Source organism: Octopus sinensis, linkage group LG1 (genome assembly GCF_006345805.1).
Source record: "Octopus sinensis linkage group LG1, ASM634580v1, whole genome shotgun sequence".
Classification (NCBI taxonomy): Eukaryota; Metazoa; Mollusca; class Cephalopoda; order Octopoda; family Octopodidae; genus Octopus; species Octopus sinensis.
In genome coordinates, this window is record NC_042997.1 from 114795010 (window position 1) to 114807437 (window position 12428).

The window sequence follows — 12428 nt, forward strand, 5'->3', positions numbered from 1 at the left end:
TTTCCTAACGCCAACCACTCCGAGAGTGTAGTGGATAATTTTTACATGCCATCAACACAGGTGCCAGAGGAGGCTGGCAACGACCACGATCAGCTGGTGCTTTTTACGTGCCACCAGCACGGAAGCCAGTCAAGGCAGCACTGGCATTGGCTGTTCCAATCATTTATTTGTTCACACACACACACATAAATGAAGATCTGTTATCATAAATAAACCCACAAATATACACACACATATATATATATGTAATTCTTTTTCTTTTTATTCTATAGGATCTTGGTGGGAAAATTCCAAAAGGAGCTTTGTTGTTAGGACCTCCAGGATGTGGTAAAACCCTGCTAGCTAGGGCTGTAGCTACTGAAGCTAAGGTTCCATTTCTGGCTTTGGCTGGATCAGAATTTGTGGAAGTTCTTGGAGGTAACTGGAATAATTTTCATTATTTATCTTATTGTGAAGGCACATAGCCAAATGGTTAGGGCGTTATGCTCATGATCTGACGATTGTGGGTTGTTGTGTTCTTGAGCAAAACACTACCTACCTACATATGTATTTATGTACCAACATCTGTCTATGCGCATAGGTATACCATGATCAATACACACACAGACAAGGGTCAATTCATATGAAAAAGAAAGTGAACAAAATGAAATAGTTGTAGAAAATATTGCATAGAATTGCAAAAAGAAGTGTTTCACCATTATAGGTATTTGTACTCTGGTGAAATCAACTTGTAAATAAACAAAACCCTCAAATCCATCACTGTGTATGCATACACACACACACACACACACACATATCTATGTATGCTTGAAGATAATCAAACCAAATTTTCATCATTTCAAGCCAATTGCCCTATGAGTATTTCTGCCAAATTTGGTGAAAATCCATTCAGCTGTTTTCCAGTAATTTTGCAAACACACAGAAAAACAAAGACGAGCAATTACAATACCCTGCTTTCGCTTACATGCACAGGGTAATAATGTGGAGGCGCAATGGCCCAGTGGTTAGGGCAGCGGACTCGCGGTTTCGATTCCCAGACCGGGCGTTGTGAGTGTTTATTGAGCGAAAACACCTAAAGCTCCACGAGGCTCCGGCAGGGGATGGTGGTGATCCCTGCTGTACTCTTTCACCACAACTTTCTCTCACTCTTATTTCCTGTTTCTGTTGTACCTGTATTTCAAAGGGCCGGCCTTGTCACTCTCTGTGTCACGCTGAATATCCCCGAGAACTACGTTAAGGGTGCACGTGTCTGTGGAGTGCTCAGCCACTTACACGTTAATTTCACGAGCAGGCTGTTCCGTTGATTCGGATCAACCGGAACCCTCGTCGTCGTAACTGACGGAGTGCTTCCAATAATAATAATAATAATACATCTGCTACTCCTGCTCTCATCACTGCTTATAACTGTCAGAGATTTATCTTGAGGTTTTACATTTGTATTTGATAGAATAATAGAAATATTCTTTTTCCAGGCCTTGGTGCTGCTCGTGTTAGAGACCTCTTTAAAGAAGCCCGAAAGAAAGCTCCTTGCATCATCTACATTGATGAAATTGATGCTATTGGACGGAAAAGAGGAGGCAGGTAATGGAAATAGTAAATGTGTATGGTTTTGTGTCTTTGAAGTTTTAGGTATTTTAATGTATAAGCAATTTCTTTTAAATGTTATATAATCCGGGGCACTGATATTTTAAAGGCAGTGCTCCAGCATGACCTAGTCAAATGACTGAAACAAGTAAAGGAGTAATCTGTAAAAACTTAGAAAAACTAATAATAGAAAATATTGTTTTACCATCTGACTGTAACAATTACCAAGTGTTTTATCTGCTTTTACCAGCAATTTCTGAATATCCAGGAGCTTGTAAGGCCAAGACCTGGTATAGCTTCTGGCCTTGCTAGCTCCTGTCAAACTGTCCAAACCATGCTAGCATGGAAAAATGGATGTTAAATGATGATGATGATGATAGATTGTGTACAAGTATATACAACAACAATAAAAAGAAAAAGGAGTTTTAGAATCCTCATATCGTCACCATTGTATTAATGCCCATTTTTCAATGCTTGTGTGACCCTAACAGGATTTGTTGAGGTAGGTTTTCTGCGACTGAATGTCCTTCCTGTTGTCAACCTTCACCTGTCTCAAAGCAAGGTAATATTTCCCTGTGACCAGACATGTTTTCATGGCAGATTGGAAACCGACAAAACTGCTCGTATAACAGTGATGCTCATTTACAACTGTCGTGTGATTTGAATGCAAGGAAATGCAAACGGTGCATGATTGTATCTGCACACATGTTTACAAAGTCAGAAAACAGCACAGCTCCCATGACTTTCGGAAACATTTTTTCACGCTAAGAGTTGCTGAAGCATGGAGCAGACTGCCGGCATCAGTTGTTAGTTATCGGAGCACTGCATCCTTCAAAACTTCCATGCTTCCTGAGATTCGCCAACACTACACCTGATTTTCTCCCCTCCATACACACGCAAGCATGCATCTGACTCATACACTGTTCACTTCCCAGACATTTGTACATTACTACATATTCTTTATACGCACTTTTGACAAGTTGTGGTGCACCTGAGCACTTCAGGGTTGGCGAAAGCGATGTGGTGGACAACGAAAAACCTGGCTGATGGCAGTCAAGGCTGATCTGGAACCCAACCTAGGCCCCCATATCTACGGCGTTCGCCGCTGGAATAAGGAGTGGTTGGAGATCACGTGGTCGTTAGCCTCAAATTGCCAGGCCTGGTCAGCGTTTGTGAGAGATGCAGCATTGAGGATGAATGAAGCCAGCTCAACCCACCCTGGGTGAATGCTGTCTCAAGTCAAGTCAAGTCAAGTCACCTGAGCACTGTATACAATAATTTCATTATTATTATTATTATTATTATGTCTGTGTGTGTATGAGTTATGTGTGGGTCTCCTTGTCTTCACATCACACACTAATAGTGAACAAAAACCACTGGCAGAGAAGCAGTGTTGTTCCTTTGCAGTCTTCCATGAAGACCTATACAGAGTCATAATGCTGTTGGTTTTTGAATGTAAAGGTTCATGGCTTAGTGATTGTGAGTATTCGGCTCACATATTTGTAAAGCTGTAGGTTCAATTCCCGGTGGTATGTTGGGTTCTTGACCAGGACCCTTTATTTCATGTTGATCCAGTCTGCTCAGCTGGTGAAAATGAGTTATACTTGTATTTCAAAGGGCCAGCTTTGTCACTTTCTGTGTAATGCTGAATCTCCCTGAGAACTACATTAACGGTACATGTGACTGGAGTACTCAGCCAGTTGCACGTTAATTCCATGAGCAAGCTGTTCTGTTGACCGAATCAACTGGAACCCTTTTTGTGACCGACAGTCCCTCTGGTACACTGTGTTCTTGAGCAAGGTACTTTATTTCTCGTTGCTGCAGTCCACTCACCTGGCAAAATTAAATTGTACCTGTAATTCAAAGGACTAGCCTTGTCACATTGTGTCACATTGAATCTCCCTGAGAACTATATTAAGGGTACATGTGTCTGTGGAGTGCTCAGCCACTTGCATGTTAATTCCATGAGCAGGCTGTTCTGTTGATGCAATCGACTGGAACACTTGTTGCCATAACTGACAGAGAGCCAGGCTATTCAAAGTATAACCTTCCCTGGAAATGGATGAGGCTGGCAAAAGGAGTGCATCCAGCCATAGAAAATCTCCCTCAATGAATTTCATCTGAGCCATGCAAGCATGGAACTACGGACATCAAATGTTGATGATAATGATGATGGCTCCTCTTTCTAATCATAGACCTTTAATACTTTTATAACAAAAACGTCTTTGAGTAAGACACATCAGTAGCATACATACACATTAATGGGACATAGGTGCAGGCGTGGTTGTTAAACTGGCTTCTAAACCACATGGTTCTGAATTCAGTTCCACTGCATGACACCTTGGGCAAGTGTCTTCTATTGTAGCTCTTTGCCAACTACAGTCTTGTCTGTTGATTTGGTTGACAAACACTGAAAGGATCCCATAGGGTGTGGGTGTGTGAGTATCTATTTGTAATCTTTGGGCTGACCAAAACCTTGTGAGTGGATTTGGTTGACAAACACTGAAAGGATCCCATAGGGTGTGAGTGTGTGAGTATCTATTTGTAACCTTTGGGCTGACCAAAACCTTGTGAGTGGATTTGGTAGACGTATGTATATATATGTATGCGTGTGTATATGTTTGTCTGTGTTTGTCACCCCACCATTGCTTGACAATCGATGTTCATGTGTATATGTCCCCATAACTTAACAGTTTGGCAAAAGAGACCAATACAATAAATACTAGGCTTACAAAGAATAAGTCCTGGGGTCAATCTGTTTGACTAAAGGCAGTGCTCCAGCATGGCCGCAGTCAAATGACTGAAACAAATAAAAGAATAAGTGCCACATCAAAGGGGCAATGCCCTTTGTTTCCATGGAAATATTTCTAGCCATTGAGAAATATTGCCTTGCTTTGAAATAGGTATGGGTTGGCAACATGAGGGGTATCAGGCCATAAAAAAAATCTGCTTCGACAAATTCTGTTCAATCCTTGCAAGCGTGGAAAAGTGGATTTAAAAACAATGATGGCGACGACGATGACAATGATGATGATGACGACGACGATGATGATAATGATGACAACGATGGTGATGATGAAGATGAAGTTGAGAGATTTATTGGGATTCTGAAATAAATCCATGCTTATGTATTATTTTTTAATTCTCAGCCAGATGGGTTCTAATGTTGAAGAAGAACATACGCTGAACCAACTTCTTGTAGAAATGGACGGCATGGGCACTCAGGAAGGTGTTATAATGATAGCTGCAACTAATAGAGCAGACATTTTAGATAAGGTAATATTTTCTCAACTTCTGTTGTTTTTTTTTTGTTGTTTTTGCTGCTGCTGCTGCTGCTGCTGGTGGTGGTGGTGGTGGTGGTGGTTTGTTGTTGTTGTTGTTGTTGTTGTTGTTGTTCAGTTGTGTAGTCTTTTCTTTGTTGTAGTTCAAACTGAACCCAAAACATCTTCCAAGCATGCTTTGACCAGCAGATGTTATATCAATCTTGCCCATACAGTTGGACCAGCAAAGGTCATAGCTCCTGTCTAATCATCTGCTTCTAAATGAGTGGGGCTGCAGTAGAGAAGGCAGCAGCTTTATGCAAAGCGATGAGGGCTTGAAGCATGATAGAAGAGGCCAGAACAGAACACGTTTCTCGCTATAGAGGAGCAACATGGTTACTCCATATTATAGAGGGGAGGATGGGGGCACTCAAAGAAACAAGAGAATTCAGAATTACCATTTATAACTTACTTTATTTTATTATTTGCAAGTATTTGTCAATATTTCAGAATTCTTTATTTTGTATTTAACTTGATGTTTCTCTCTTTTTACAGGCTCTGTTACGACCTGGTCGATTTGACAGACACATCACAATTGATTTGCCAACCCTGATGGAACGACTTGAAATTTTTGAAATGTATTTGAAAAAGTTAAAATTATCTGAAGACCTAAATATTAGTTCTTTAAAATTGGCTCAGCTCACGCCTGGAATGACTGGTATGAAAATGTTTCTAATTTTCTTGAACTAGACTAGGCTTGTTCATGTTTGGCTTTAGTGTAGATGAAAACAAAAAGCTACATAAATTTATAAATCATTTATTGACCTCTGTATGAAATTATGTAATAATCTACAGGTGTGATGTGTCTCTCTCTCTCACTCTACCTGTATGTGTAGATATCTGTATGTACTCATATATGGGTGTGTTTACCTCCAGTGCCAAAACGTAACTGTTGCTAAGTTAGTCTGAATGCCCAGTAGGCCAAGCCAAATTAACAACGTCCAAACAGCTGCGCTCAATCGTCTTATTCAGGAATAGTTAACAGTAAAGACTCTCATGAAATGAGATCAGCAAACTGCTCAGACCGTTTGTTACCTCCGCCCTAGTGAAGGCAGAGGTATTGTTTTCAGTCGTGTTTGTTTGTTTGTTTGTCCGTGGACAAGATATCTCAAAAACTGCTGGATGGCTTTGGATGAAACCTTCAGGGATGTTTGGCCTTGTGACTGGCATGAACTGATTAGATTTTGGGATCGATCTGGTACCAGACAAGGATTCAGGATTATTTACTTAATTTTTGAGAGCAGTCGGGTTTTTTTTAGTATTCTCATGTGTGAGAGCAGTCAAGTTTATTACAGATATTCTCATTTTAAAAATCATCTCTGGCTAATCATTGAGAGGACATTGGTGTTGCCTTGGTGGAGGTTTGCACTATCTGAGTGCTCTTGTTAGAAATACTTTTAGCTGTGGGCAGTGGTTGGGATTGTGATGTGGTAGAGTAGCTGCAGTAAGTCAACAGTGGCCGTAGTTTAGGAAGCAGTTACATGTGTTGGTAACAAAAGTGTTGAATTTCATCATCATCATCGTTTAATGTCTGCTTTCCATGCTAGCATGGGTTGGACGATTTGACTGAGGACTGACGAACCAGATGGCTGCACCAGGCTTCAATCTGATCTGGCAGAGTTTCTGCAGCTGGATGACCTTCCTAACGCCTAATTTCTCTCTACAAAAGGCAGACTGTGTGAAACATCCTTTTATCTTTTACTTGTTTCAGTCATTAGACTGTGGCCATGCTGGAGCACTGCCTTAAAGAATCTTTAGTCGAATGAATTGAGCCCGGTACTTATTTTTCTTTTAAGTCTGCTATTTATTTTGCCAGTCTCTTTTGCCAAACCACTAAGTTACAAGGACATAAACACACCAACACTAAACCCAGAATCACATGATTAGGAAACAATCTTCTTATCACACAGCCATACTTGCTTCTACCCTAATTATTCTTAGACATCTGGTATATCTACAATCCTGTTTCTCGATCATTGTGCCTTTTGTGTTCCTATGTTTTACATTGAGTCCATCCTACTGAATTTCTAACAATTCCATTCTTTCTGAGCAAATGCATGTATGAGATGGTACTGTTATTAATTAAAAACCTTTGTCAAGTTAACCTTTAACTCTTTGAATTCTAAACCTTATCTCTTCTCTAATTCTATTTCTTCATTGCTTCTCCTCTCCTCTCATGGTCCTCTGTAATTATGTTACTGTCCTACTTATTGCAGCTAATATCTTTCTGTATTACACAATCTAACCCTTTTGTTATCATATTTCTGTTGAGATGTTCTGTGTTTCTTTCAATTAATTTTAAATTTAACAAAGAATTTAGTAAAATAACTTAGTAATCATCAAGCTAGTGTTAGGAACATAAATTGTGACTAAGGTTTGGTGGATGATTTTAATTCAAAACTTATGAAAACAAGACATTTGTACTACAGAGACAGGGGTGGTTTCAGCTGGGTTGGTATCAAAAGGGTTAAGAATTTTTTCTTTATTATATATTTAACCCTTTTGTTATCATATTTCTGTTGAGATGCTCTGTGTTTTTTTCAATTAATTTTAAATATAACAAAGAATTTTGTAAAATATCTTACCGTAATTTAACATGTATAAGGAACCATTTTTTGTCAAAAATAAGGTTAAAAAAATATTGGAGTTTCTTATACATCTATAGTATTATAATCCCTTACAAAACCGTTTTTTCCAAATTTTAAGCCCAACAAATTAGGGGTTCCTTATACACATTAAAATATGGTAGTTATCATTAAACTAGAGTTAGGAACACAAATTGTGATTAAGGTTTGGTGGAAGATTTTAATTCAGAACTTTTGAAAGCAAGACATTTGTACTACAGAGCCAGGGGTGGTTTCAGCTGGGTTGGTATCAAAAGGGTTAAGAATTGTTTCTCTATTATATATTTTAACCCTTTCGTTGTCATATTTCTGTTGAGATGCTCTCTGTTTCTTTCAATTAATTTTAAATATAACAAAGTATTTAGTAAAATAACTTAGCTATCATTAAGCTAGTGTTAGGAACATAAATTGTGATTAAAGTTTGGTGTAAGATTTTAATTCAAAACTTATGAAAACAAGACATTTGTACTCAGAGCCAGAGGCGGTTTCAGCTGGGTTGGCATCAGAGAGTTGAAGGCAGCAAGCTGGCAGAATTATCAACACTGAACAAAATGCTTTGCAGTATTTCATCAGTCTTTACGTTCTGAGTTTAAATTCTGCCAAGGTAGACTTTGCCTTTCATCCTTTTAGGGTTGATAAAATAAGTGCCAGTTGAGTACTGACGTGAATGTCATTGACTTACCTCCTCACCTGAACTAGTTGGCTTTGTCCCAAAATGTGAAACCTATATTGTGCAGTTCTACTAAATAACACTTACTTAGCTCAGTGCTTTGAACATCTCAGACAATGGACCTGTAATGTTCCTTACAGTCATCTTTTCAGTTGATTTACTAACCAGGCTACCATCTGAACATGGCTGATGCCAGGTCTGCCTGACTGGCTCCTGTGCCAGTGGCACGTAAAAAGTACCCACTACACTCTCAGAGTGGTTGGCGTTATGGAAAGACATCCAGCTGTAGAAACCTTGCCAGATCAGATTGGAGCCTGGTACAGCCTCCTGGCTTACCAGTCCCTAGTCAAACCGTCCAACCCATACCAGCATGGAAAGTGGATGTTAAATGATGATGATGATAATGATGATAGATATTCATTCTTCCATTCCTCTATAGGGTGTGGCAGAAAGGTTGCCCTGATTTCAAAGGTTAATAAAACACGAACACATGAAGGTGCTTGAAAAAACTTTGTGTTTCCATAAAATTCATTAAATGCCATTTTTGTTTCAGTGTCAGGTAGTACCCACCATGGCCTGGAGTGGAGTGTATTGTTCTTTCTTGTATTTTCATGTGCTTGTTTTTTATTAACCTTTGAAATTCGGGCACCCTTTCTGCTACACCCTGTACTTCATTCAACCTTACCTCCTCCTTTTTTCTTACTACTTTTATTAAGGATGATTTATCCCCACTTAAACATGGATGTGTTAGAACATGGAATACTGCGTTAGTTACCATGAGAGAACCTCTCTTATGGACTTGTGGTGCATTCTTATCCTTTATGACCTCCTACTTCATACTAACACTTCTTTGTCATCATCATCATCATCGTTTAACGTCTGTTTTCCATGCTAGCATGGGTTGGATGGTTCGACTGGGGTCTGGAAAGCCATGGAGGCTGCACCATGCTCCAGTCTGATCTGGCAGTGTTTCTACAGCTGGATGCCCTTCCTAACGCCAACCACTCTGTGAGAGTAGTGGGTGCTTTTTACATGCCATCGGCACAGGTGGCAGGGGAGGCTGATTACGGCCATGATCAGTAGGTGCTTTTTACATGCCACCGGCACAGTTTCATTCAGGATATTTCAGCCACGCAATACTACATTACAAAACTATTTCAGTTTAGATTATTTGGGGAGTCTTTTTTACCTGGTTAAAGAAGCCTGGGGACCTTACTTCCTACCTACTTCATCTCCCTAATATTAGTTCCTTATTGACCCCCTCTTTTCCACTCTTTCCAGGTCTGTTCTATCACTTGGTTCTTAGAGCCCTATTCATTACACTATTCCATCACAATGTCGTTTGCTGCCTGGTTGGAACCTTTCTACATCCACACAGTTTTATCCTTGGTGTGCTGTAAGTTGTCCCTTAGAAATGTCCTGCTACTCCCTATGATATTCTTACCTCCTCCTCCTCCTCCATTAGTATTTACATGTAATAAGATAATCTTTGCATTTCCATCCTTTCTTGTTTGTTTCCTAATCTCATTCACCCTTAAGCTTAAGTTACTCAGGAGAAAAGAACTTGTGGCTATTAGGTCTGCTTCAGTTTTCCAATAAAGATAACGCTGTTGGTTTGGCTTTTTGATGACGATATAGATTAAAAACACACTCCTGTGTTTTTAGGTCAAACAGCCAATCCTTTTAGTAAAGCAGAAACAGAATTATGGCCCCGAGATGAATACCACATCAATTAGCTGTCAACACAGAGAAATTAGATGGGAGAAAAAACAAAGGGGAGGCAGGTATTTAATGAATATAAAGACAAGGATACTTTTAACAGATATTGTATCTGTGTTGAGAATGATATAAATAGTAGGGGTCTAGGATCATCTACTCTGAAGTTCCTATTGCTATTTGGTAAATATGAATAATTTTAGTAAATCAAACATTTGTGTTCTATGCTATTTGATGTACCTGTATGTCAACACATGCGTGTGTGCATATACACATAAATGGGTCAGATACATTGGTATGCAGGAAATTACTAATTAATGTTGCATAGCAACTATTAGGCTAATCTAACTTACAGAGGATATTTTGCTAACTAAATGAACAGCCATCAGGATATATATATATATACTAGTGTATATGAAGGCTTGACCACATGATAAAATCGGTCCAGAGTTTCTAGGGGTTTTTATTTCAATTTTGTCATGTGAAAGGCCAGTGTCTCTGACCCTTCTCAGGGCCTCTGAGACTGGTGAGAGGAAAGGAGGAGGGTGTTGGGCTGGGCCCAAATACTTGCAACAGAACAGACTTTACTAAGTCACCCAAGGACCAGGTGGTGGCATCAGACCAGGTGATCGATTAAATCTCCCACCCATATAGGCCATAGTAGGATTTGAAACTCAGAAGGCAAAGGGCCAAGACAAACACCACAATGCACTCCAACCCACCCCTCTGTTACTCCACCAATCCACTGTCCTTGACTATTTACTTTATTTATCGACCCCTTGAAAAGGGTGGAAAGTAACATTGGCTTCAGCAGAACTTGAACTCAGAGGGTAGGGATTCAGAATAAATGCTACAAAGCATTTCATCTAATACTCTAACAGTTCTGCCAGTTTATTGTTTGTAGTAGAAATGAATTCCAGAAACATTGGACCAGCTTTATTACATAATCATAGCCTTCATACATACCAATATATCTCATGTGTGTATACACACTCACGTGTGTGTATATGTCTGTTTGTATGTATGTATATACGTGTGTGTGTATGCATGTATATATACATTATTTATATTATTCACATTTGACGGATATTTGTCCTCATCTTGTTGTTAACACACTGTTTCGGCTGATATAACCTCCAGCCTTCATTAGGTGTCTTAAGGAAATTTCGAACCTGGGTTCTCATTCCTGAGGTATTTTTCGATGTTATTATTATTATTATTATCATTCAGGTCACTGCCTGGAATCGAACTTGGAATCTTGGAGTTAGTCAAATGTAAATAATGTAATATAGAACTGCATGTATATATAGTTGAAATTTACAGAAGACCATAAGACAAAGACAGGTGTATAAGCAACAAGAGGTGTATTAGTTTGACACTCGGGAAGGTGAGAAAGTCTTTTACATTTCGAGCCTACGCTCTTCAACAGAGAGAGAATAAAAAACTTTTGGAGTTAGCAGTCAATCATGGCGACTGGTTGGACAAAGTTAGACAGGAGAGCTAGGAAGAAGGGGAGATAATAAAGGACTGGTGATCCTAAAACGAAGGTGTGCATGTGTAATTGTGTACGTGTGGATAGGGGCTGGTGACTTTGACATGTGGATGTGTAAGTGTGTACATCTGTAATGTGTGGGTGTGTGGATGATGGTGTAGGTGTATATAGTTAGCAATGTCTCCTGCTATGATCTCCTTGCCATCTATATTTCAGATACCCTAACCGCTACACTCCAACACTTTTTATTCTCTTTCTCATGATTCTTTCATGAATCATTTGATCAACTCATTTATTTCAAATGAACACTACTCCATTTAGCTGTAGTTTATAGCATAGGGACTAGACTGTGAAGGGAAAGAATTTTAAACTAACCTCCAAACTACTTGACAGGTACTATATTTTTATCAACCTTCCCTTCGGTTCCACCACCACCACCACCTGAACGATAATAAGCAAGATGAACTTGGGCAGGTTTTGTAATCAAGAATTTAAAGAGATTTTACTAAATATTACAGTGTTTTGTCTCCCATGCTACCAATTTTGTTCTTCCACCTCTTTCTCTCAACCTGTCGTTTTGAAATTTTTACTTCAAAAATTCTTTATTTCAATCAGTCTGATATCACCAATGCCTCTGGAATGCCCATTTTTTTGTCATCCTTAAGCAGATGAACCCTCAAATAAACTCTCAAATTTTTAGACCTTTATTGTTTGTTTCAGGAACTCAGAGATATTGCCTACATCAACATCTTTGAGTTTGCTTTTGTATTGAGTTATGTTATCTGGTTCATTAATGATTGTTTGAGATGCAATAAATAATCTTTTATATAAAATATAATTAATATAATGGCAGAATCGTTAGCACGCTTTGGGAAATGCTTAGCGGTATTTCATCTGCTGCTACATTCTTAGTTCAAATTCCGCCGAGGCCAACATTGCCTTTCATCCTTTCGGGGTCGATTAAATAAGTACCAGTTACGCACTGGGGTCGATATAATCAACTTAATCCGTTTATCTGTCCT

At 39.1% G+C, this 12428-nt stretch overlaps 1 protein-coding gene across 3 annotated transcripts in view; it reads left to right on the forward strand.

The window, feature by feature from the left end:
* Positions 1-12428, forward strand: part of LOC115216334 (paraplegin) — a 57288-nt gene that overhangs the window by 30484 nt on the left and 14376 nt on the right. For all 3 annotated transcript variants that reach the window (XM_036504168.1, XM_029785560.2, XM_036504170.1), the window contains 4 exons: positions 273-417; positions 1473-1581; positions 4734-4860; positions 5400-5562. In XM_036504168.1, coding sequence (XP_036360061.1) covers positions 273-417; positions 1473-1581; positions 4734-4860; positions 5400-5562 — 544 coding nt within the window. The remainder of the gene's footprint in view (positions 1-272; positions 418-1472; positions 1582-4733; positions 4861-5399; positions 5563-12428) is intronic.